Source organism: Ornithodoros turicata, chromosome 6 (assembly GCF_037126465.1).
Source record: "Ornithodoros turicata isolate Travis chromosome 6, ASM3712646v1, whole genome shotgun sequence".
NCBI lineage: Eukaryota > Metazoa > Arthropoda > Arachnida > Ixodida > Argasidae > Ornithodoros > Ornithodoros turicata.
The window spans coordinates 66,328,498-66,355,843 of record NC_088206.1 but is presented as its reverse complement, the minus strand read 5'-3'; the positions used below and the strand labels follow the sequence as shown (position 1 = coordinate 66,355,843).

General features: G+C 47.3%; 1 protein-coding gene across 1 annotated transcript; it reads right to left on the bottom strand.

The window, feature by feature from the left end:
- Positions 1-27,334, bottom strand: LOC135398697 (uncharacterized). The gene is made up of 10 exons (XM_064630082.1): positions 27,325-27,334; positions 26,833-26,842; positions 26,565-26,647; positions 21,827-22,003; positions 19,829-19,992; positions 10,773-10,979; positions 6,507-6,610; positions 5,673-5,787; positions 1,068-1,358; positions 1-209 (listed from the first exon to the last, which is right to left on the bottom strand). The coding sequence occupies exons 1-10, from the start codon at positions 27,332-27,334 to the stop codon at positions 60-62; spliced, it is 1,311 nt and encodes a 436-aa protein (XP_064486152.1). The 3' UTR covers positions 1-59.
- Positions 27,335-27,346: the final 12 nt, after the last annotated feature.

Genomic DNA, 27,346 nt, shown 5'->3' with positions numbered 1-27,346 from the left:
TAAACAAAAGGTATTTTTTTTATTGGACATCACATGTTCGAAAGACACTTTTTTCCCCGTTATTGCTTGCGCACAATGTCTCCTATGTACTTCACTCTGTCCAGGGACGCATAACCAGGGCACAGGGTCGGGTCGTCGATGTAGTCGAATTGTATGTCGAGCAACAACAGCCCGACGCTGTACTTCACTGATGTCTTCAACTTATCAAACTGAAATATGGTACAGTATGTGAACATAGCTCCAGTGTTTTAACAGAGTTCGTTGTAGTTGTGCGTATTAACAAGTAGCTATCTATTCACTATCGATAATTGCGACAGTTCCATATATTTGATAGGAGGACGATAGAAGAGCAGAAGCGACGAAAAATGAAATGTGGACGATACACTTTGGATAATTCGATACGCTGAATAACCTTTGCTGGGACCAGGGTTGCTGAGTTGGAATGATTCCGGAATGATTCCAGGAGCCCGGAATGGAATTTGAATGAAATGGCGAAAACTGTCCTAGGAATGGGAATGGAATGGTCTGGGTGCCCCGGTGGCAGGTTTGATTTCAACGTGCTGGTTTCTGCCCTCCCACCCTTTGCACCGCACCTGCACACGGTCAAGAGTGAAATAACCTTGTATTTGCGCTTTTTCCGTGCTTGGTAATGTCAATCTCCTCTAGCACTGCTAGACTTGCCAGTATGGTTGCCGGTCTTTTTTTTTTATTATTGAGAGAATTAATGGAATGGAATGGAATTAATGACCATACCTTTTCGTTCCGAGAAATTGAAAGGAATAGAATTATCGCAAATCCCCATTCCTCGGAATGGAACTGGAACGGAATGGGACATCCCATTCCGCAATCCTGGCTGGGACACACTGTTGCGAGGTTCTATAGTGGGTTAGCAAGACCATGACCGCTACCCCAGGATGGTGACCAGCAGTTTCTTCCTGCTGATCACTCTGGCGGTCACGGGCTCCGAGAAGAGGTTATCGCCATATCGTAATGATCGAACTAGGCACACAAAATTTAGAATTTGCCCAATAGCGAATCTCGGTTGTTCTTGGGCGTTCTGTACTTACTTTTGCCTTCATGCTCTCCTTCGTGTCCAAGGACGCCATGTTTCGGCGAACTGCGCCATACTTTCTAACAGCCATTTCGTCCTTCGTGCCATCCGAGCCACCAGTGGCAGGTTTGCACCAGTTCTGATAGCCCTCCTCTGCTCTGAACGCGCATGTTGAAGGAAATGCTTTGATGCTATCGTCCACTGACGCTCCGCTTTCGCTGGCGTAGCTGTTGACAGCCATGCTGAAGGAGACGCCGACTGGTATTGGCGGAGCCGTCACCTTCTGCAAGGCGTACGAAACCCTCTCCTGGCCACCAACGTAACGAAAGGTAGATAATTAGGATCGAAAGCGAGCAACGGGAATATTAAGTACTTCGTTCCTGACAATGGACTGATTTCTAACCTCCTGAGCTACATCTAGACTATGAGTAACTTCACGTTAAACCCGATATGAATGCATAAAAGCACAGTCCGCCTACTTTTTGTGACAGAGCCCGAGTCCGTCTCCGGACCTCAAGCTCTAGAGGGTGTTTCACGAAAATCCTTCGGCTGAATAACTCGTGAACAGGTGGCGCTGTCGAAGAAATTCCTTTTGGTAAAGATTCTTGAGACATCGACCATGAACTGAGTAGTGAGCGGCTCATTCGCATACGCCCACTAATTAGCTAAATATCTCTCTAACTCTCTTTTTCTTTCTTGAACTCTCTAACTTTCTAACTCTCACTTTTACTTCGCACGCTTACGAAACCTCGGTTTTACGCATCGGGACCTTCAGCGAAGAAAAAAACCGCATCGACACTTAGTGATTTTTTCCGAGTAATTAATCGCTTTCGGTTTACAGTCAACCCTCGATTTATGAACACCCTCGGTTCCCCGAAAAAATCGTTCATAAATCGAGGGATTCATAAATCGAAAATGCCGTTGTGAGTACTATCGCGCAAATGGAACAGTATTTCAGAGTTGGGGTTGTGTGTATAATGCAATATATTGTGTAATTTTGCTTTCGACCATGCCTTCTACTGTGTCAATCTCACAAAGAACAGATGATAGCGCATTCACACTCTGTTTATTATGCAATACTAAATTGTTTAATTTTGCTTTGGACCATGCCTTCCGCTGTGTCAATCTGCCAGCACATTCGCACTCAACTGGTCTGATTTCCTCTGGGATTTCTAACCTACGTTTATTAATCTTCGGGTGAGAGCGGACACCTTATTCATCAATTGAGGTCAGGAACACTTCTGAACACGTTTGTTGTTCGGATTTCGAGGGGTTAAGAACCGAGGGTGCAATACCTGGAAAACGAACCGTCATTCAAAAGACCACGAATAATCCCTATGAAGGTTTTTGTTGGCCTCCGAACGATCCGTTCATAAATTGAGGGCAAAAACGCTGGGCTAGTTGGTTGGCAGAAATTCCATTCATTATTGGAATATCGTGGTTCATAAAACGAGGGAAAAATGTATGTAAAAGTTTAATTCCTCGTGCTAGTATTCATAAAACGTGGGAATTCATAAATCGAAGGTTCATAAATCGAGGGTTGACTGTACATAATTCTTGCGCGGAGCAGAGCACCAATGCGCTCTTTGGACCAGCTATCCGGCTATCAATTTCGTGTTCACCCGTCTGGTGGACACACGGGATTGACGGAAGATAAGGGACAGCCGCAAGACCGAAGCAGACGCCTTCACCACCTTCAAAATAACCTTCACCACATAGCACTATCCTACACTCTTAAAAATGAACTTCACCGCATAGCAGTCTCCTAGCCAACCATGATCTCGAATGATATCGTTATCTGCCCTGATTCGTTGAAAACGGGAGGCGTACGCCTTTTTTTGTAAAACTTATGCTCTTCATAATTGTCACAAAAAAGGCGTACGCCTCCCGTTTTCAACAAATCAGAGCAGATAACGATATCAATTGAGATCTTGGTTGGTTAGGAGCGTGCTATGCGGTGAAGTAAGTTAATTTTAAAGAGTGTAGCCAACCATCATCACGGATGATAACGTTCTCTCCCTGGGTTTGATAAGTATGGGAGGCGTACGCCTTTTTATTTTTTTGTACCAGTGATGCCGTACATAAGGACAAAAAGAAAGGCTCCGACTCCAGTCTCCAATTAATCGGGTTGATGGTTGGCTAGGAGCGTGCTATGCACTCTTAAAAATGAACTTCACCGCATAGCACGCTCCTAGCCAACCATTATCTCGAATGATATCGTTATCTGTCCTGATTTGTTGAAAACAGGAGGCGTACGCCTTTTCTGTGACAATTATGAACAGCATAAGTGTCACAGAAAATGCGTACGCCTCCCGTTTTCAACAAATCAGGGCAGATAACGATATCATTCGAGATGGTGGTTGGCTAGGAGCGTGCTATGCGGTGGAGTTCATTTTTAAGAGTGTATGGTGTAGTTAGTTTGTAAGAGTGTACCCACTAGTTCACAGCGCTCGCGGCGCATTCATCATCCAGGATAAGAGCACGCTATCTCACCTACGGAAAGACAGAACCGGCAGCGCTCTTTACCAGTCGCTTCGAGAAGGAATATCAAACCGTCTCTTGCGGCTGTTCGTAATCTTCCGTCACCCCTTCACTCTAAAAACAAGAGCGTCACCGCATAGCACTGAGTGCGCCAACCATTGCCACGAATGATAGGGTTATCGCTTCTGATTCAAGGAGAGAGAGAGAGAGAGGGGGGGCGTACGCCTTTTTGTGGCAATTTGGCTATATGGTAATTGCAACAAAAAGGCGTATGCCTTCCGCTCTCCTCGAATCAAAAGCGATAACCGTATCATTCGCGGCAATGGTTGGAGCACAGTGTGATAGTTTTTAGAGTGTTGAGGGAACCAGGCGGATGAACACGAAAATTGATAGCCGGTCCGAAAAGCGCGTCTGTGCATCGCTCCGCGCAAGAAATATGTAAACCGAAGCAGACAAATTACTCTACAGACAAAAATCACAAAGTGTCGATGCGTTTTTGTTTTTCTTACCAATATTTTCGCTGAAGGTCCCGATGCGTAAAACAGAGGTACCGTAAGCGTGCGAAGTAAAAGTTGCTAAGATGCTAATCTAATTAGTGAGCGTATGCAAATGAACCGCTGACTACTCGGTTCATGGTCGGTGTCCCAAGGATCTTTACTAAAAAGAAATTTCGTCGATAGCGCCACCTGTTCACAAATTATTCAGCCGGAGGATTTTCGTGAAACCCCCTGTGTAGATAGAGATACCCATAACTTCCCCAAGTCTCTCGTTTGCTCCTCTTTGTTTCAATACGCATGACACAGATATAGAGAACCATATACAGAATCACAAGAGCAGAATCGTAGAGAGCAGCGTAGAATTAAAGCCTCTCTTTCCCGTTGTATTCTTTAGACGGCTCGATGCTCGACAAGATCTTCGATATAACACCCCGCCTCGATTCCTCCTCTTCAATCTTCAGGGAGAGACGAAAATTCTCGAAAATATTCAGGACAACACGATGTTCCGAGGATATCCTCACAATCCCGCCACGTCCGATGTCACGAGGTGTCCCGTTGAAACTTGGACATCCTTGGACGCCCTATGGATATCTCGACGGGACCATCTGGAATGTACTCCGCCGTCTTAGTTGGCATATGTTACGCCAGCGGTTCCCAAACTTCACCGCCCGGCGGCCTGTACAGGCTACCTGGTAGCGACCTGCACCCCTCCCAGCTCCCCTCGTCGCGATGCCGGGCGTCTTCCGATCTCAGCGTATGAACGTTAGGCAAAGCGACACGCTGACATGTTATTGGCGCTACATTCAGAGCGAGTCCTATGGGCCAAAACCATGGGCCAAAACCATGGGCCAAGTGCATGCTTCGTTCCCCGACAACGCACGCGGAACAGTTTTCTTAGTTAACTCGAGAAGACGCTAATGCGCGGTGCACCGTGAGGGTAGGGCGTCCGTGCATGCCGCGATAGACGCAGACGCTATGGCCTTTAGTGGGAGTGAATGTTGTTCTCACGACGTAGATTTTGGCCTTCGTGCACAAGTGAAGACATGCGTGAAAGCGAGGCATCGAGAGCGTCGCGTACCCGCGTACCCATGCAAAGCGCATTTCAAGTGTTTCCCGACTCAGAATAGCGGGCACGGTATGTCGGAGCCCACAGTCTGGGAACCACTGTGTTACGCCATGTTGCATGAACCATTTATTGCAAGAGGGAGAAACGCATATGGCGTCACACTGCTTAAGCTTCATTGTTTCTTTTTTTTTTTTGCTTCGGACATGATATTGCTATCGTGTACAGCCCGGTGTATACGGAAAGGGATCTATTATATGGTGGACGGAGGCGACGAAAAGAGCTCCCGCATCGGGAGTCGCGTGCCCTAGTGGCATCCGTAGGACATTCCTCTGATGTCAATGTGTCTGGTGTGCGCGATGGCCGGTACTCGTGGAAGGCGGGAAGGATTTCCACCGCTCGAGGAGCGTTTCGAATCCTGGATGATTTTTGAAGCGCAAGACTAGTTTCTATAGTGAAGTCGAGTGGCGGGTCAGGCATACGTAATGCAACATTCACGCCACCAGCGTCCGTGCGTTGGCAGCACGCGTACAATAGTGGAGATAATGGCGCCTAAGAAAAGCGTGCTCGTCACACTTACAAAGGACTGGCCGTATAGATGAGTCCAAGATGAGCTTGGTACGATTTTACAATCCTTCTGGTTGAGGGCGATCGGCCAGCCACTGTTATGCGTCTGGATAATGGCGAGCTGTACCCTGCGCACGTAAATCGTACGGTCAATACAGCCTCAGATAATGGGTTGGTGACGCAGTGTTGGCGTCACGCTGGTGTCCTGCTCCGTAAGGAAACTTAGTAGAACGTTTTGCGGCGACAGTATTATGGGAATTCCCGCGCAACCTACAGATGTGCAACAAAAAATCATTTTTATGTACATAGTTCTCCACACCACAATAATATCTTGGTGTGTTTTTTTTGTCAGCCTCTATTGCTGGCTTAGACAAATCTGTGCCCTTCAGACTACAATAAAGGAGTGCAAACATTGTTTCATGCGCCGTAGGCCTTTTTTTCTGTCATTTTTAAAAATATTCTCGCTTTTTAGTTTCATCACCATGCATACAACATTTGCACAAGTACCCTTTCCTACTACGATGGCGTCCCTTGAGACCATACAAATTCTCAGGTTGTCCCCACAGTTACCCCTGAAGTCGGCCCAGGACGCATACTAACCCCCCTGTCCCCCACTCTTTCATGCTGTCCTCTCACCATCTGTCCACGTCTGTACGCCGCTCATAGCCACAGTTGCTTCGCGGCACTAACACCGAATTTAAAAAAAGTTCTCACGTGATAGAAGGTTGGGGTTCCAGAATCCCTTTGTCACGTAAAAGCTCACGTTGTCTCATAGAAACAACCAATCAGGTCAACGATTTGACCGTCGTGAACTATAAAGGAGGCGCCACACGTGACGTCTACTTACGGGAGACCAGTGAGGAATTCGTTGAGATTATCAAACTTATCCACATTTGGGAGTTTGAAGCCACAGAAGTAGGTGCCCGTACTCTTAGTTATGTCATCCAAGCTCTGCGATAGAAGTGAACGGTTTGAGCCACACACACAGAAATTCGGAACCGCACAGTTTTCAGCCCTGCAATACTGCTATGTTGTACAACAGCATTCTTCCCCTTTTTTCGAGGAAATATGTAGCCCTTGCATGTCCTTACATATGTATGACAGTCGGCTAATCGGGTCCCATTATAGAGTTCAGAACAGACTTATAGGTAACGCGTTATAAGTAATTGCCTTTCAATTAGTTTGTAATTAGTTTGTAATTTGTGTATTTTTTTATTTTTATTTTCTTTTTAATTTTTTTTTTCGAGTCATTGATTACAATTTTGTGTAATCAATTACTTTTGAAGTAGGATCTGGCTAAAAATAACAATGCTCAGTGACAAATTCCCTGCGTCTTCGTTGGGCTATTCCACTGCAGTAAGCAGAAGCCCATGGTAATAGCATTCTGGAATTCTATGCTGGCCCCTAATCTTCCTACTCCTTTCCCTAGTGTGCCCTGTCCGGTTATAGTAGGTCACGCTACGGAATTCTATTTAGTGAATCATGTGGATATTTCCCAAAGCCATTCTTATACGGGGAGGGGGGGGGGGAGGGATAGCCGAAGCTCCTTGGCTGCACGCAGAATGTGTCTACAAGGTCAAAACGTCGCAACACCAGCACTGGACAGCTGTTTCAGCCTTGTTGGACCTCTTCAGCAAAGCGAAGGTGGGCGACGTTTGAGTGGGTAGCGTCAGAAGGTCACGTAAAACGTGGTGTCCTTCCGTCAGGGAGAGAGACTCACCACTGAGAGAGCAGTGCAAAGCCAGTGAAATACAAATGCCGGTAGTATGTACACAGTGTACGACAGCACAGTACACAGTACCACACCAGGAAAGGGCACAGGACGCACTCGCTGCTCATCAAAGTCAGTGGCAGAAAGCAACCAATGACGGCGCTATTGTGGCGCCACCTGTTAACCATTGAACCAACTGTGCGGTGAAAATGGTCAGCCAGGATGTCGGGAAGCACTGAGGTATCGCTGTAGATCAGTTAGATCCGTGCTGCACCACTCCTTCCTGTGGTATCAGCGGTCCCTAAGAAAAATGAGGTCGCGTCGTTGTTGGCCTCTTCCGTTTCGGGCATCACTCAGTCGGAGAACGCCTGTAGCCTCCGATGCAGTCGCAAACGTTCCGGCCTGCGCGGTGTTGCTCACCTCGATCATGTAATCCCAGGTCCAATCAGGAGCGTCCCTAGCCACATACGTTACGTTTCTATCGTGAAGGCGAATGAGGGTGTTTCGCACACGGGAGATTCCGGGCGCTTTTGTAGGCCTCCCAATTTTGTAGTATTTTTGAGAAAACAGTTTTCGGGTGCCTAACATTCCATACGGTGGTTTCGGCGCAATATCATCGGGCGCGGCCATGACGCACCCACAGTGCTGTAATGGCGACCGGGTGACGTCAGGCAAAATAGCTCCTCTCGAGGGAACTGCGGTATTGGTTGCGGCGCATATCAGTGGGCGCGGCTACGACGCCCCCACACTGCCATAATGGTTGCAGCGCATATCAGTGGGCGCGGTCATGACGCCCCCACAGTGCTGTAATGGCAACCAGGTGACGCCAAGCAAGATGGCTGCTCTCCAGGAAACTGCCGTATACCGACCAAGGCATCAAGGCTGCTCCTTTAATGCCAATGTTCTGGGAAACAAAAACAAAAGAATGAACTGAAGCAAACACATTTTAATTTTTACCATGTTTTTGTACTTTCGTGGAGCTCCGATCAAGTCGTTAGAGCCTCAAATCCTAACGGCCCCATCAAACCGCTAAACCGTTAGTTCAGTTCCATTGGAGACGTAATTATGATATGCCTATAGGGCTAATGGTTCCATTAGGATTGGCTCTGATGGATTTTTCGATCGGGAGTCGGCTGCTTAGTTAGGCTGGTCCCTGTTAGTTGTGGCTCTTCTGCTTGCATGCGACGCTCTCATCGCACTGACGAAACGACTCGAAGAGGACAACTCGACTCGAGGACTCGAGAAGAGGACAACGAACGCTCAAAGCAAATTGACACGGAGGACTACTTCAGCTTCAACATGCCTGTGGCCGAAGTTATTGTGAACGGTGTTTTGTCGCGGTATCCAGAAGCAGGATACCTAGCAACGCTTCCTTATCAGTACCCGATCATGCGGTAAGTGTTTTTCGGACCTACAACACAACATTTCTATGAAGTGCTGCTGTAGAGTGGGTCTTCTACAAAAAATTTAGAGCAGTGACAACGTTATGCGCCTCATTTGTTAAGACATGCAACATATTACCAGCAGCTCACGCGCAAGTCTTTCGCGCTATTTCAGGTGTCTCAATCACTTCGCAGTTTTTTCTTTCTTTTTTTTCCGAGCACACAGCTAGGGACGGAAATTTTTGCATGAATTGAAGGTAATGTCCCGAACTCGTTACTGAATTACATTTGAGTGGAGTAATTTGTAACGGTAATCAATTACTTTTGCTATAGGAGTAACGGTAACCAAATACGTTTCTTGGAGCAATGGAGTCTGGTTCAGAAAGAAAGCCGAATTCGTGTGTATGGCAGAGCCTGACTCTGCAAACTTCTAATGCGCTTCCACAGTCCTCAGATTTCCAGGTCTCTCTCTTCCTCGCTCTACCTCTACGGCGCTACTGAGCGTGATTGTCTGCAAGGAAACGTGATATCTCACGCAGTGATCTATAGTAGTACTCACCAGAAACACAGGGACTTAGGTACATGGGATCCCGAAGGAAGCACGATTCTAACGGAGGCGCACGTCCAGTTTTCATGCGCGCACAAAATCCCCACATCACCGCAAGCGAGCGCAGTGCCGTTTCGTTTACCACTTGTCTACAGCTCTTTACGCAGGTTATCTTTGATACGAAATGCGGAACAAACCACATAAGAAACGTTGCGTTACATGCAGATAGAACGTATAGCCTATGAAATTCCTCAAGTGCTGCGCGAGGCTGGTGAAGAGTAAATCCCTGCAGAGTACAGCCACCGAAAATGCACGGGCCCATGCCTTCCATTGAGAAACTGTTGGAGGTTAAGGGAGGGGGGGGGGGGAGGGGAGAGAAATGGAGGTATTTGAAACATTCATAAGTTGAGCTTTCATAACGTTCACACTAAAGGAGTTTGTTTATCGAAAAGAGAGAGAGAGAAAGGTTCAGCCTCGTTAAGTACCTGTGCTCTCACTTGCAGGTAATTTCTGTGAAAAGGGAGCTCGCCGCGTGAACGTAATGCTCTCTTGATGGTAGAAGAGCCCCCTTTAGGTTTTAGGTTTACTTGGTTTAGGTTACTTCGCAATACGGAACGAAAAGCACCCGCCCATCTGCACTTGTGTGCGAGGACGTACGCCATGTGATTACACATAGATTAACTTACCTACGACGTCCCCGTGTTCCGAGCAGTGCCAAAGATTCAGCCAAGCCAAGACAAGCAAAGGAGTAAGAAAGGAGAAAAAGGAGAAAAAGTAATTGATTACAGTTACCGTTACTTGTACGGAAAAAGTAATTGATTACCGTTACCAATTACAGGACTTCAAATGTAATTGAGTAACGAGTAGAAAAGTAACGCGTTACTCAGGTCGTTACTCTGCATTCACGCAAATTATACCCGTCTTTGTGTGCCTCAGCAAAAAAAAAAAAAAAAAAAAAGGAAGAAAAAAGGAAAGTTCAACAGTGGAACAGCTGAAATAATCCAAAAATATGTACGTCTACTGTAGTTATCGCCCGGGAAGACGTTGACCCGATTGTGGAAGATCATGCTTGGAACTTCCCCATGACTCACTAAACCTCCAAAGCTACCACAAAGGTACCACCACACAGGTGTAGGAACAGATTAGGGGGAGAGACCCTGAAATTCCAGAACAAAGGCTGACGGCACGAAGATCTTGACTTGGGACAGAACATCTAAAAGATGAGTTAGTCTCTGCCGGGAAAGTAATCAATTACTGAGTAATCGATTACTCAGAAAAGTAATTGATTACTCGAAAAATTACTTTGACTTTAAAGTAACTGATTACTCGAAAAATTACTCAAAAAAGTAATTGATTACAAGTAACGCAATTACTAGTAAAGCGTTACGCACAAGTCTGGGTGCTTGGTCTTCACTTTGGCGGGAGGGGGGAGCAGAGAGCAAATTCACGATTGCACTTTTTCCTCTTACTTACACCGAAAAAATCCGCTAAGCCCTTCTTGAGCGTCGCGCTATCGGCCGGAATGTCCAGGTTCAGGATGCCAAAGGCCGCGATGCCCGAATCTTTCATGAGGGACTGCAGGTCAGACTGGACCGCCTGGTCTTTCAGCATCGCAGCAATGTCCGTGAAGTACATTGCCATGAACCCAATTCCAAGGATCGTGTTCTTAAAGCCGGAGATCTGCAAGGGGCAGAAACACTCTTAGTACAAACGTCAGTGATTGCGACTTTGTTGCGTCATCATTTATGTCTTCATTGTATAATCATGAGAAGGTTCACAGTTGTGAGGCCAACAACGGCAAACTGTCTCCAACGTCACGACTACCAGTGTTACTCTTAGCATATCCTGCAGCGCCCACAACACCATCGTGCCACGCCCGTTAATTTTTAAGGCTTATTCACAAAACGACGCGTACAGCAGCCACAGGGACGGGACGCTTGCCTTTTATTTCAGAGGCAGATTCACTGACGTGCTGTTTGCAGAACAAGCAGACCTTGCGAGTAGGCGGCATACAAATTCGGATATACTCTACCAATGCAGGGGCTTTTTCTTTCTAGCCTTTACAGTTTTCTTTTTTTTTTGCAGTTGAGTTCTACAGCCAGGCGGACATCCTCTGGAAGGGAGTATGGAACTACAAGATGGGTAATTTCGATAAATTCACTAAGCATTAGCTTCTTAGGGAATTTGGAGTAAGAGATATAAGAGATATCCACTCTATTTCAAAAATCAAGCAAAGAGCGCGTGTAGTAGAATACCCATAGCTGAATTTTGGTATGCAAATGAGTCGAAAGTAAAAAAAAAAGCGTGCATCTCCATCATCGTCAGCAGCGTATCACCTTCGCCGACGGAGGCTTACATCGGCCTGAAAAGCGCTTTACCAGGCCCCGTAGATCGGCACCTACTCCAATCAAAATAAAATAAAATTAAACACCCTGCATATGCATGATGTATGTGTTTTGTGTAGCATAGTTACGCAATGAGACAATATAGACAAGGCGTTATTGGACATACATTGACATGCATACACTCTACATATATTGTGCAAATATACATAAAACTTCACCATTGTTTTGTTTAAGGTGCCCTTTCCTATGTAGAAGGGGACAAAATCCAGCAACCGGTAGTCTGAAGGGAAGTGCCTAAGGACGAGAGCCGCGGATATTTCGAAGAGACTGTCCTTCTGCAACGAAGAACGGTCTCTGTTCGAAATATCGGCGGCTCTCGCCCCGATACACTTCCCTTCATCTTTCCTACTCTTAAAAATGAATTTCACCACGGAGCACCCTCTTGATAACCATTATCCCGAGTGAGGCCTGCTTATTGCCTCCTCTCCCTCTTCACGACGTGGACATATATAGTGTCAGAGTTCGTCTGCGACTGCGATTCGCTGTAATGCGAATTCAACTGTCCCATTTTTGTACGCGTACGTTCAATCACTACTCGCAGACGACAGTGGTTACTTTCCGTGGCTACGACTGCGGCAAGCACGTCCGCGATTGGCTACCGCCGAACACGATCCTTATTTGCTGACTTCGTTGTTACGTCACGTCGACGAGTAAGCAGGCTTTCTCTAGCTTTGTGTTGGTACAGGGGTGATATAAATCCGCCATTTTTTTGTGTAACAGCCCTGAAGCCTGCGCTTTTCGCAAAAAACGCAGTCTTCACATGACTAGGTTTACATGTCGTTCTAGCGCTTGTCGACATATTCCCGTCGGCACAAAGCCAAGAGATGAACGTATTAACTTTCGTCACATGCTATCCCATTTCTTAGTTACGTATGGCATCGGCTCAGTGCGTCTTAACGCTGGATCGTCATCACATCTTTGGTGGTCAGCAGTAAGAGGCTTCATATACAAAACTGCGTGGTTTGCTGCGAGATTATCGGATAGAAATAATTAAGTTTGTCGAAAGACCTCAAAGACGCCGCACAGCACACAAACAGTAAACGCGTTGTTTACATGGGTGCCGTCATCTCTAAGGCCACGTGTGCGTTGACGTTTGCTGTGAAGTGAGACCAACACAGTGCGTTCTGCCAGCGTGCTTTAGGCTACACTCTTAAACCCGTACCTTTTATTGTAACTTTTAGAAACATGTAACTTCTGTATAGACGTAGATTTCGAGATTTCCTATAGGTTACACCACTGTAACGTATATTTAGAGGTTAAAAGCGACCAAGGTCATGTCTTTACAACACGAATAGAAGTTACATCTCGGAAAAAACAAAAACAGCTTGTTGTAACTTATAAATGTACCCTCTACTCCGACACTGTAACTTCTAAGCGAAATCTCCAACGATAATCTCTTTGTTAGTTTCTTATCGTTTGTTTTCCTTTTTGTTTTTCAGCATAATGCCGCGTTTCAGCCTCCCATTCGAGACGACAGTTGCGAATCTACGCTGTTATTTTTTATCTGTTTCAGCGTCACCTATACGTCAACTACATGTGATCAATGCTGTAAGAACACAGATTATAAGTTCGCAGTCTGAAATACAGATAGTATGTTTCTTTTTAAAGGGTGGAAAACAATTGTCAATGCCGCAACCACCAAGATTTCCGATTTCGCTGCGTAGCCGAGCCTGGTCTAGGTCTATCCACACTGAGAGCGGTTTCCTTGAAACGCTTAACGCTCGTCGTCCGTCCGTTAACAAGTGTAATCTGTTTTAATCAGTGGTTTTCCTCGCGTTTATCATAGTATCGTCAGGACCACCGGAAAAGCTAGATGTCGCTAGCAAACAAGTATATTTTCGGTGTTCTGAGGGGAAAGTGTAGTGAGTGTGAAGATTGCAAAGAATATATAACCGAAAACGAACGTCAGCACCGCAGCCCTAATTCACACACTTCATACACTGGGTAAGTGTACATTTTGTGCTAGGTACGTGCGTTATTTTGATAGCAAGAGCTCTTAGCGCATGTTTGTTGTGATTATGGCAAGCGTTTTGCGGCCCTGCATATGAACGCCACTTACGCTTGCTACTTTTCTGCTCTTACTTGGTCGCCAAGTCAATACACCGGCGTGTATTTTGCGAGCTGCGGATATATGCATCGAGATATATAATTCGCAGCTTCCTACTTGTTGTATTCTTAGGATATTTTAAGACTCAATCGCGGAGTGAACGCCTTCCCGCATTTATGCTGATTTGTACCTTGTGCTTTGTACGGATTTGAATGGTTCCGTAAATGTTACTCTCATTGCCCAAACTTTTGGTCCCAGGATCCCACATGCAGGTTCACATACCGTCACCAGCGCAATGCAGTACCTCACAAACTCGTCCCAGAGCGCCTCCAACGCTGATAACGCAGTAATGTAGTGTCTCCTGCGTTACTGTACACTCATATTCCTCAAGGTTGTGTGCGTTTTATGTAATACTGTATTGCCATTTGCGCTCGCCTCTGCAACACGAATGTGGAATAAATTTTTTTCTGCTGCAATTCTCCATTTCGTTGGGTGTGTTCAGCTTAGCAAACATAGGTCAGTTGTTTTGACTCGCTAGCTTCCTCGCACTTTTATGCATTGCTTCTCACTTAGAAGATAGTTCTTTTTTCCACATACATGGTAAAGCGAACATGGTTTCTCCTCACATCAGAATCGCACTTGTGCACAATGTGTCACCTCCCGACAGACTTCTGTTTTTGTAATATACATATGTTCAAGATCTCCATTTCTGCTGGTTCATTTTGGTACCTTGGTGTGTTCTGTAAATGTCTGTCGATATCCCACGCACAGGGTGTTTGTTTTTATTCGCATCACACCAGCGCTCATTTGACAGATGGGTTATGTTAATTTTCGCAAATTAACCCATCCGTAGTTACAAACATTTCCGACATTTCCTGACGCATGTGTTTGTAACTACGGATCGACTAATTAGCAAAAATCACATACCCCACCTGCCAAATGAGCGCTACTCTGTTGCGAATAAAAATGAACATCCTGTATAAAAAGCCGCACGTTGGCGTAACTTTACGGGCAGGTGCTGGATTGAAGGCCGTAACCTCTAATTAGTGGCTTTCCTTGTAACTTTTATAAAATGGGTCGCTCAGAGGGTACCTGGTAGCTTCTGAAATAGTGGGTAAAATATTGCGATTTTTTACCCTTTACTAAAGGGTACGGAGTTAAGAGTGTATAGAGCAATACATTGGAGGGAATACTTGTGCTGCTGTACGGCGACCGCTCGACGCTTTTTGCGCGTGGACTGCGCCCACGTTGCATGCAAATTCCCCCCCCCCCCCCCCCATGGCCGTAAAATATTTTTCTCATTTCCCCGATGTATTGTGTATTACACTTCCAGCGACGAATTTTCAAATTGAAGTCGCCAGATGTGCCACGGACACTGGTCGACGGCGTGATAAATTTACAGGTCTGGCACCATGTACCATCACAAGGATAGTGCGAAAACTAGCAGACGTTGAGTAGCATCGACGACAACGTTTATTCCAGGGTGGAACCGCGACTGGAATGCAGCGTGGACCGGCGAACAAGCACACGACAAAAAGAAAAAGAACTCAGCGGGAGCAAGAACGACCTTAGCTTTGTCACCTGAAGCTCTGTCACACACTTTCCCCTTTAAGCAACGCCGCATCTGTCTGGTTCTCAGCGACTGGGTAACGGGTACCGACGACTGCCGGAGATGTCGTTCGGACGCTCCGTCGAAGAGTTTGTTGGCAAGAGTTCAGAGCGATCGGAATGAGAAGACGGCGAAGTCCCTGTTGACGTCCCTTCAACTTCCGGAAATATGAAGGGATCATTTGGATCGTCAACCACTGCAGGGCAACGTTGTACGACGGAAGCGGGGGTGTCCTTCGAACATCTCCAGGTGTCCACAGTTTCTCTTCGTTTCAGATGATCTTTATGGATGAACTTTCCCAGAGGCAATCCTCAATCACAGTAAATATGCCCTTCTTGCACACAGTAGTCCCTGTCTTCCAGTGTCCCCTCTTGGAGTTGTCCAGCGTCCAGACTCCTTGGTCGACAGAGACCTGTCTGTCCTGAGTTCGTCTTCGCTTTTGACGCTCCAGTGCCAGATTATCTCTTTCGGAACACATCGTCTCAGATGGACGGGCGAGATCAAGTAGGGAACGGTACTGTCTGTTGTTCAATAGCTCACAAAGAGGACAACCTGTGGCGGCGGGCGTGCGGGTGACTCTGCATCTCAAAAGAAAGTCACATCACCTCAGTCTTCGAACCAACACAGAGACGTAAAAGTTCCCCACCAGGCCATTTGACTGTGGATGGTATGGAGGAGTGAGAACGTGGTGTAATCCTCGAGGACCTGACTCGCGAATGGCGTTCATTGTCTGTGACGGGAACTTCCGGTAGTCCGTTTAGGACAGAAATGTCTTGAGAAGCACTGACGGTCTTCAGAGCAATGATACCAGTCATCTGGATGATTTCGGGTCGTTTGCTGAGGGCATCAATAAGAATTAGATTGTGCTTCCCTTGAAGCTCTGCGAAATCCGTGTGAAAACGATGCCAAGCCTTGACAGGTTGCTCCCTCCTCCTTGCTTGCTCCCTCCTGCGCAGCCACTACTTAGCACTGCTCGCAGTTCCTGACCCCTGATTCATCGTCCTTATCTAGACCAGGCCACCAAATTTACGAACGGGCAAGCATCTTCATTTTGGGCTGGCCGATATGGCACTCATGCAGGATATCCAGAAGCTTGTGCCTCAACTTGGTTGGCACAACTTGTGCGCATTTCCCAAAGTATGCAGCCCTTGTGCATCGTGAGCCCTGTCTGCCGCTGGTAAAACGGGGAGCGATCCGGTGCAAGATGACCGGACCATCCACGTAAAACTTATTTCGCCCCATTTGTTACCACGGGTAGTTCAAGAGTGGCAGGGGAATGCCCTTTGCCGTCACTGGAAGCGTTGACATGTGGTAATATTGGACCGCAAAAATTTCGTGCGTTCCAACGCTTGAAACACCCTCTTCAGCAGCTTTGTCAAATTTCGTGGTCCGGTCCTTCCGAGAGACCGTCTGCATGCACAATTTTCGACGATCCATTGAACTGGATGTCGAAGCTGTAACTCATTAGGGTGAGTGTCCAACACTGCAGGCGGCTGTACAGTACGAATTTCCGGTCCCATAGGTACTGGTGGAATTTCCCAACGCCGTCCCTCGTTCAATTGGGGATACTCTGTCTCTGCAACTGGTTCCTTTGACGCGTGCGCATCTGGTCTATCTACACCGAGGAGCCGGTGGTAGGTAACTGCTCCGAGACCTTTTCAAGACGCATCGAGTGCCAAGAAAATTTCCATAGCTGGATTTAATACCTTCGGTGAAGCCAGAATGTTCTTGATGCTGTCAAAAGCTTTGACGCATGCAGAAGGCAAACATCACGACGCTCTCCTCTTTTGAGTAAATCATTTAAATGTGAACACACATCCGCCTGTCCCTTCAAGTATTTGCCAGTGCTGTACCACGCCTAAGAAGGAACATAGTTCTGATACTTGATGGGGGGGGGGGGCATGTTAAGGATCGCTGAGACCTTCGGAGATAGGCGAAATCCGTCGGCATCCACGACGTTACCGAGATACTCAACTTGGGTTCACAGGAAGGCACATTTCTCCCGTTTCGGAGTGAATTCCAATTCCTGCTGTCTTTCTGGACCTTAGCCAGATTCCTGAGATGTTCCTCGTCGTTGAGACTTCGTCAAGACAGCAAGCGACTCATGGCAGTCCTGAGATAACCTGCTCCATCGTGCGCTGGAATACAGCACGTGCCGACGCTATCCTAAAAGGCATACGGTTCAATTGGAAGGGATCTTCCTGCGTATTAATAAACAGCAATTTTTTTGCCTCTTCGTCGAGTTTCATTTGAAGGTACGTCTCAGAGATCGAGCATCGTGAGAGAATTTCCCCAAAAGCTCCTTTTATTGAATCTTTCGCAATACCGACGCACCCGACAAACAGCCTGTTGAGGTCGACGTTCAGTCGCCTAATCCACTCTCTTTCCAAGAAATTTCGTATGTTCCATTCGCGTGAACACCTGCAACTTTTGCGTTCCATTTCCGAACGAAACATAAAATCCCGTTTGTCCACGAAGTGGAATTTTGCCCTTATTCAAGCGCATGGTCGATAAGGAGACGTCTCTAGCTTTGGCTTCACAAGCTTTGTAAACGTGCAGTCATCCAGCAACGTTGCCCGTGAGCCAGCACCCACTTGCAGTGTGATATCCTTGCCAAAGAGGTTACAAGTCAGATATCATCCGTCCTGTTCTTCAACACGTCCGTGCAACACGTCCGTACTTGCTTGACTCTGCTTGAGCCCTTGGGCTTGTTCTCCCGTGGGTGGACACCAATGTACGTCCATGCTGACACATCTTCGCTATATCACCAGACTTCCCACAGGAGTGTCATTCTTTCTTGAATCTGCAGGCATCAGTCTGTGGTTGGTATTTGCACAGCTGCGACGGTCGCACTCAGGCCCCACAATCTTGTGAACAGGAACTTCAGAATGAAGATGGCGTGACTGATCCACTGCCAATGAACTCTCCGCCAAACGAATGGCTGACCCCAACGTCAACTCCAGGACAAGTGTTGCTCGCGCCCTCGTCTTCCGTAAGCTGAGCTGTCCACAACGAGCAAGCCCGAGTATCTGACTCGCTTTCGAATTCGCAATGGCCAACAATGGCTCCCCACAAAGTCCTTGACCGACTTGTTGTCCTCGTGTTGGGAGGAGAAAAGCTTGAAACGCTCAATTCTTCGAACCCGTTCGGTGTCCCAGAGCTTCGCCATGATGTACTTAGAAGAGACTTCCATAGCGTCTTCGCGTTGCAGTATATTGTACAGGCGCTTGAAAACTGCCGGGCCCAATGAAGGAATGAGGTGGCCCCTCTTGTCGGGGCCGTCGGTAACTCTCCCTACCCGAACAGCAGTGAAGAACCTCACTTGGAACATGTCCCATTCTTCCTTCGAAGGACTGAACGTTCCCAGTCCACGAAAGCCTTGAAGACCCTGAGGTACTCCACTTTGGGAGCTGGAGTTCTCTTCGTCGTCTACTAGCAGCGTAGGTGGTCAGACTCGTCGTCGCAAGTTGTGGTAACTAGTAGAGACGTTGAGTAGCAACAAAGTTTATTCCAAGGTGGAACAGAGACTGGAACGCATCGCAGAAACAAGCACACGAAAAAAAAAAAGAAAAAAAAAGGCGCGAGCAAAAAGAACCTTAGCTTCGTCACCTGAAGCTCTATCACCAATATCAACATGGCGATGTTATGATGATGTGAGGATCTTACGCAAATTTTTAGATCTACGAAAAGCTACTGCTGGGGGAAACGGAAAAAAATTCCTTGCTCATCAGCATGTAAGATATTGGGATGTCGTCTAAAAACGGAATTGGTATTCACAAAAGATTTATGATATGTGTTGGCTAAAATTAGTGTTTTTTACTTTTTTTGCCATTCGGGCTAAATAAGGACTCCCTGGTCAGGGTGAACGATTTGGCAAACAAACCGTGGATGAGTTCAGATGGGTAATTTCTTTTTTGAAAATCAAATCATTTCCTGAGCATGTTTGACAAAATCTGCATCACCATCTCGCCCCATGCGTCCTCTCCCCTCTTATTACATTGTGTTTAGTCCTCTGTGTATGCGTCTATACTATATACTTATGCGGGTCCCAGCTCCACTTTGCACCTGAAAAAGCGTGGCCCTCCATGCAAAAGCTAGTATCAATTAAACCTAAACAAAAATCTTCAGTGTTGGTTTCTGCACTTTTGTTTATCCCGGTGCCAGAGTATCTGACTGAATGTCTGGACTGAATATTTGGATAGGTAGTCGTGATGTTACACCTATTTGGGATCGTGCTGACACCACTGACGTCCATACTGTTAAAAGCACATAACACAGAAGGATCGCCCACGGTCAGCACAACACAACACAACACAAAATCGTTGTTTCAACTGCATTCGTCGTGAACGGTACGAGATCCAGCTAACAACAAGCCCAAAACGGAGGTTTTAGAAAGCTATTAACATCGCCTTGCAACGGGTTGCTTAGGCATGAAAAGTAGCGCCCGCACAACTATAGCCTCACATACCTTGAAGTTTCTCCAGCCTTCGAAGTCTTGTGTCGGCACCACACGGCCGTTGTGCAGGAGGACATTGTCGTAGACAATATAGTCACACGGAATACCGCTGTATTTTTTGGGGTCGTCGAAAGTCACGCCGACTGTGCATAGAATAAAGTTGCTCTTCACCGGCGCTGCAAAGAAAGAGTCATGTGTATGCTACCTGCTGTTGCCATCGCCGGTTGGTAACATCAAGTTAACAGCCTAGAGACTATTCCAAAAGCTGGTATCGTTGACCTAAAAAACGCCACTGACATTTTTCCACACTTCCGCGACGACGCCAAGTTCTTAGCTACAGCTGGCAAACAGCTGGCCAACCTCTTCAGTGACCTCCATCTTTCATCTTTCGTCAAGAAATCAGGTGCGATTTAATTCCACGTTTCTCTCGTAGTATTTCCCGCAAAAAAGTCCCTTTGCGACGCGAAAGCACTTAAAGCAGGGAAGGGTAAAGGTAATGGTAACGGAAACGGTATATTACCGAGATTGGAGATGGTAACCATAACGGAAACGGAAACTCATACCACGGTCCTTCATTACCGGAAACAGGAACGGAAACGAATTTATCGTCCGGTATTGAATTCGGGTAATGGCTATTCCTGTTGTGCGATGACATTTGAGTGACTTTTCATATTCTGTTTTTGTATTTTGATGGCTCCATTCCATGTAATGCTCTAAATACTACACGAGGGCATGGAAAGAAAGCGCAATATTGGATCTGGAGGGTGCATCCGTCGCTTACCTCGTCCCAGTACTCATAGCTCCATGACATCGGCACATGACTGTACTCCACCATAGCACGAGGGTGACAGCCTACAATTTTTAGTTACTTGTTTTGGACTTTTTTCTTTTCATTTCACCGTGGCCATCGCAGTATTATTACTACTGAGAGCGTCCGCTTATAAATGCGACATTGGATGAAGGTTACGCCCATCTCGAGTTGCTGGACTCCGAGTGACTGAAGGCTGAAGACATGTTCCTGCATTTTTTTTTATCTTGCAAGATGTGCGCAACCCAATGACGAAAAATTACTTGTGTAGTGTGTACGCGTGACATCGAAGCAGCACTTGGGCAAAACAGGGTGCTGAGAGAGCCGAAGCGCCGTCCTCCAGCAGCTCTGTAACCGTTCCATTACCAGAAACAGTAACGAGAAACGAAATTGAAAGGCCGGTATCAGAAACGGATAACAGAAACGAAAATGTAGCAGTAACGAAAATGGAAACGGCAACCAAAATACGTCCGCTGTCCTTCCCCGATTTAAAGCTTTGAAAGTTACAACACGCCACATCGCAGAGCCCAGTTCGCGAGCCCCTGGTCTATATGTTCAATATGTCACTCACCCCTCGCTGCGGAACTGTCATGGAGGTAAAAAACTAAAGAGATGCCCTAAGCGCCTCTCCCAATGCAAGCGAGCGTGCTGTGGCCCGCGCATGGCATTGTGGTTAGTTGCCCACACACGTGACCCATAAACGTCACGGCAAGACGTCATAAAACATGGCGTCCTCCATGTCCGCGGCGTACCTTACCTGGATACAGACACGAGCTGCGGCCGAATACCTTGTTTTCGCTTTCATAACATCTTTGGAGTTATCACACCCGTTGAAACACAAGATAGATCATCTCAGTGTGGAAGCAATGGATCACTAAATCGCTAGAAGACGTACGTACGTCATCGTGACATTGCCTGGCTTCTCTTCTGTTTTGCTCAACTTTTGCTGTGATTTATCACGCGGCAAATGTTGAAAAACGCCCATAACCTTCAAAGTATTGTGCGAATGGATTCCTTGAAGGTAAGAGGTTTCCCGAAGATGAGGTTTGCTAAACTTCCAAGTCTCCGCGCAGACCGCCATAACGCCGAAACATGTGGGGATCACGTGACTGGGCAACTAGATGGGCGTGGTATTGCCAGGAGCGACCGCTAGAGGGGTCCCACGGCCCTCCGATCTTATAGCCCTCTCCTTAGTTTCTTACGTCCATGGGAGCTGTCGCTGCCACTGCCGCCGCTGTCGTCGCTGCCGCCGCCGCCGCTAGTGCCGCCGCCGCCGCTAGTTCCGCCGCTACTGCCGCCGCCACCGCCATATCCTGCTCCACCTGCTCCCCCTGCTGGTGAAGGGTCGCCGTCAACAGTTTCCTCATCCCCTTTACTTTCTGGAAGGAAAGAACCTCATCCGCGACAGAAAAACTTCATCGGGAGAGCAACGGCGGGCACACTCTGAAACTCGGGAAGAACGCGGGCTATGGCACGGTAGGGCAGGACACGTAAAATTTACTGAAATTTCAAATGACTGCAAAATAAGACTTCTCTTTCAAATGTCTCAAAATATTAATGCAGCATTCCCTCACGCTTGAGGTAATAGGCTCAAAACCAGCAACGAGGAAAAGTGTCTACTGCAAGTCTTGAGTACGTGTCATGCTTCCGTCTCCCCTCAGACTCAGAAGGAAATATTTCCCTTCTCGCGTTCACTCCAGCCAGGTTGCATTATACTATGCGGCCCCTGATTTATGACGCTGGCAGAGACTAAAGTGCGTGCAACCTCAATCTTAATGTCTGGAAAGCATCGACGGTTTCCACGCCCATCGTTTTCGAATCGGAGCGCTTTGGATTGGTCTCCCCGATTGATTGATTTCAATGCCTGAATGTCTCCCTGAATGTGAAATGTTTGATTACTGTTGATTGATTTGTTCAGTAACATTGCAGTAATCAAACATTTCACATTCAAGGAGACATTCAGGCATTGAAATCAATCAATCGGGGAGACCAATCCACTTTAGTCTCTGCCAGCGTTCGCCCGCGTCCAGAACTGCCAGAACAAAATCCCGAAATGGCGCGAACACGCCGTGAGAAAGTGGCCTAGCCAATTTTCATTGGCTATAGCCGATCCTGTAGCCGGTGGTACGCAGGCACAACGCCACCTTGATAAAGAAGACCTGCTTATTGCCTCCTCTTCCTCCTTCACTACGTGGACATATATAGTGGACATTCAGGAACCAGCAAATGGTTGCAGCTAACCTGCAGACCTAAATATTTCGACAAATTGTGTAAGACGCTTTCCAGAAAATCAGATTGAGACTGTTTTGCGCCTTATTCCTAAGTTTTCCCATTTAGTACACGGAGACCTTCAATCAACTCGCAGACGACGGTGGTGGTTCCTGGTACGCGGAGTCTCCTGATCGTGGAGGGTGTGCGATTGGCTTGCAGAATGCTGTTTATGGTTAGTGTCAGACATATGCGTACAGCCAGGAGCGTGTCCCCCGGTGGTGTTTCAACATGCTCGGGTCAGAACTCGCAGATGGTAAGCGAAAGTCAGTGTCCATGTTGTTTCCATCGCTGGGACTTTAGCTGCAGAGGGAGTGCGCATCTTTAAAATTCGTCTACTTAATATGTAAGCTGTTTCCGGAAGAGAATCTTTGCCAATTTGACTGTGAAGCGGTGACGAATGGACGTTTCCACACTTTTCCAGGTGCGAAGTCGCTTTAAGCGGTGCTAAACTTACGGAGAAGGTCGTTCGTCAAGGGAGACAGAAGAACGCGCCAAAGGTAGTCAAAAATAGCACAAAATACCATTGTGCATTTGGCGCAAAGTATACAAATCTGGCAACCCTGCCTGCGAGCGTAGTCCTATACAGGTTCCGTTGGTCGTATATATAGTTCCGTAGTCCATCTTGGACCTCATCAGCAGTACGCAGGCAGGCAAAGTTTGAGCGGACACGGTCACGTAACACGTGATTCCTCCCGTCAGGGTGAGCTAACTCACAACTGAAAGCCCAGTGCAGAGCCAGTGAAGTACTAGGAGAAAAAAAAAAAAATCGCCGGAGTCAAACGTCGCCATCCTAGTATTGAACAACTGTTTCGGCCTTCTTGGGCCTCATCAGCAGTGCGCAGGCAGGCAACGTTTCAACGGATGGCGTCAGAAGGTCACGTAACATGATTCCTCCCGTCAGGGTGAGCTAAGTCACCACTGAAAGCCCAGTGCAAAGCTTACAAACAGATGGTATACGTGCAGCCAAAGAGCTCCGGCTATTTTTTCTCCTAGTTCCGTAGTCCTATATATAGTTACGTATACCTATACATGTTTCGTCGCGTGACCGGGAGGTGTGTCAAGAGAACGGATGAACGCCTTCGTCAGCACTAAGGGGTAACAATGAATGCTTGGGTAATTATTTGGGTAATTCATTGTCACCCCTTAGTCCTGACGAAGGCGGAGCTTCCGCCGCAACGTGGACGTGTCCCTCAATTTTTCACATGGAAATAACTTTCGCCCCTTTTCTTACTTCCTAAACCTTCATTGTCTGGCTCTCGTTTCTCCTATAGTACCTATTTCATTGCGTGGCCGCCCGAACCGATTTCTTTTGGGCATAATATATATACATGCGGTAGTTTCGCAGCGGGTTGCAATCAGGAACTATAGAATCCGGAAAGGTGTGTATGATACCGATACGGTAATGTTCGGGATTGTTTCACAGTCTACTTAGCAAAGGAAACAGCTTACTTATTAGCCGGAAACAGCTTACTTATTAACGAGCTTAAGATTCACACTACCCCTGCAGCTGAGCCAGAATGACGTTAGCCATGCACACGAATGGGAGCACAGCGCAGGTGTCTTCGAGGTCGTCTCCTTCGCATTCGCACAGTGACATACTAAGTGAAAAGACCTCGTTAAACACGTCGACTTTCGCTTACAAGTGTGAGCGCTGACGCGACGGTGTTCCGTTGAACACGGTGTAAGTCTCCTGGCCGTACAAACACGCACGAGGCCAACCAAAAACAGCATTCCACGAGCCGGTCCAAATGACGTTTGCAGAGAGGGAATTCCGGAGTGCTTTCAACATCCGTCGTTTGCTCTTGTAATGCACTACATAAAATTGCACAGCAACGACACCTATAATTCGCGTCGGATTCTTGGCGTTATTGTCGGTGATGAACGAGGAGTAAAATTGCGCTGTAGTTTCGGAATCGACGGCGACGGAAGATTCCATAAAGATTTATTTCCAACGCGAACGTCGCGCATAAGACACAGTTTCGTTGTTCAACCTCCTCTCCCAACGCCTATACGATCATATAGGCCAAGGCTGACATGGAACGGCTCTTTACAGCGTTCACACTGCGAAACGTACCACGTGGCCCACCTCTCACTGCGGTGATAGGCGTAGCCAACGCGTGCTTTCGAATCAGCGACGCGGCTGTGATCTCGTCCCTGACCATTCAATGGCCGCAGCGCAGACGAAGGCGGAGCAAAAGCGAACTTGCGAGTCTACGAAATAGCGAGGCACACGCCCCTGAACTGTGCAAAGCGCAGTAATCACGCTTGGCCATTTGAGGACGAGTCCCGTCGTTCACATTCGGGAAATTGGGGGTTCCCTTTTTGGGGTAATTATTGTGCCAATCGTATTGTTTTTCTTTTTCCTAAAAACGTTTCGCAATAGAATTTCCTCGAAAAGTTTTCGAGAAATTTATATATTCGCCAACGAGGCTGGCGACACCGTTCGACCTTAAGCTCGTGTTGATCTTCCGTCTGCTGAGCTGTGGGTGAGCGTGGTTACGGTTCTGAGTAAAAAATGTGTTAATTCAGCATTTGCATGTTATAGGCTCATAGCCGAGGAAAATATTCTCGGCAACGTACGGGTCCCGAGAAAAGTTTACGGAACACGCGAGCAGTGTATCTTCCCCTCGCTGCGACAGCCTAGCGGCAAGCGGAAGCGGGCTCACTGGATCAGAGAGGCGGAGGTGAGTGCCGGCAGCGACGCCAATTCAAACCACTTTTCGAGCACATTCAAGCGATACCAAAACTACCGCAGTGTGTCGCTACCAGCGCACTCACTCGCCGCTCACGTGTTCCGTAAACTTTTGTCGGGCACGCGAAAATTCGCGAAAAGTAGTTCAACGCGTTTGAGAAGCAGTAAGGTAACAAATCCTGCTCTACTGTCAAGCTGTCCACCAGGAGCCACCATGTAAAATAGTTTCGCGCCGCGGTGCGTTCTAGCTGAGCAATCGAATACATAAAAATCAGACAAAGCAGCCGCCCACGGTCGACACGATGCTGTCGTGACGTAGTCGAGGCTCCGTGCCTTGTTTCGTTTTTCTTCGCAGCTTACGTACCGCTTATACATGCTTGAGCTGTTCCGCTGTACGTTACTGGTCACGTGAGGGGGGTAGGATACGTCACGACGTCCTCTCGTCCTCCTTTTTACAAGGACGATTTTTCGAAGGTGTGCAGAACAGAGCTCTTTCGCTCGCTCTGTAGGTCACCTACGCTCATCCCTCTTTCACAGGAACTCGTTTTATTCGTTGCACTACACTCTGCTCCGAAAAACGACAAAAAAAAAGGTATTAGGAGTCACCTCAGTGCTTTCGTTCACTGATATGTGTCAGTGAACGTGGTGACTCCGAATACCTTGCGTAATAATGCGTTATCAGTGATCCCTGAACGAGGCTACGGTTTCAAAGCCCGTGCGTTTTCCATCCAGCCATCGCAATGCTACTTAAGGTATCTAAATTGGGGAACTCTTTCCCTTTCCCATCATGGAGCAATAATGGCGACCGCAGCATGGACTGGCACGCTGCGGTCGCCATTAATGCAAGGTCACGGCAGCAAAGATCGGATAATGGCGGTACTATCCCCTAGCCAGTGACTTTAATGGCAATGGGATCCCAGCGCCTCGTACCGCTGGCGTAAGTACGACGCTGGTACTCGTGCACCATGGGCACTTACCTCCACTGAGCACAAGGTACCCGCAGACTCCGACAGCCGCCAAGCACAGGAGAACCCCGGCAATAATGGCTACCTTCTTGCCTCTGCACAAGACATATATGCCAACATCGCTTACGAAATTCGAACGTTGGGAAAGACACTCAGCTGGAGATGTGATTCGTGGCTGCAATTCTGATAATTTTACTGCCTTGGCCTTTGCTGTTTTTTGCTGGAATTTTGCTCAAATTCTAACTCTTCTATTGCGTGAGCGCATGGTTGGACCGCTTACCCTCCAGCATCTGGAAATGAAACAAATGCTTTTCGTTATATCGGTGTCATAAAACAGAAAAAAGACGCTGCTCAAGGAACGCAGCTCCAATGAAGTTATGAGAAACCCTCGACCAGCGAAACTGCACAACGTAACGTTTTGAATCCCGAGAGCTACTGGAACAATTTACTTTACAGAATAACTCCTCGCGCGCACACATACGCGAACAAAGTCCTCCTAAACGGCTACTTTTGAGAAAAAAGCCTTCAGCGCTGAATCGCGAGTCTGGGGAGTTATGCCCACGGATATGCGCACGACCGAATTTATATTTCTCCAGGCTGAAGAAAATACTAAAAACTAGCCTGCACCAGATTGCTCGCGTTCCGCTTCTTGGTTCAATGCTCACGCAATTCAAAAGCGCCACCCGTAGATGTGACCGTCGCAGGCTATCACGTGTTTTTTTTTCGCGAATATTCCATCGGAAGCGATATCTACATAGCCGTTGCTGCAGACCTAGTGCCATGTCCACACATAC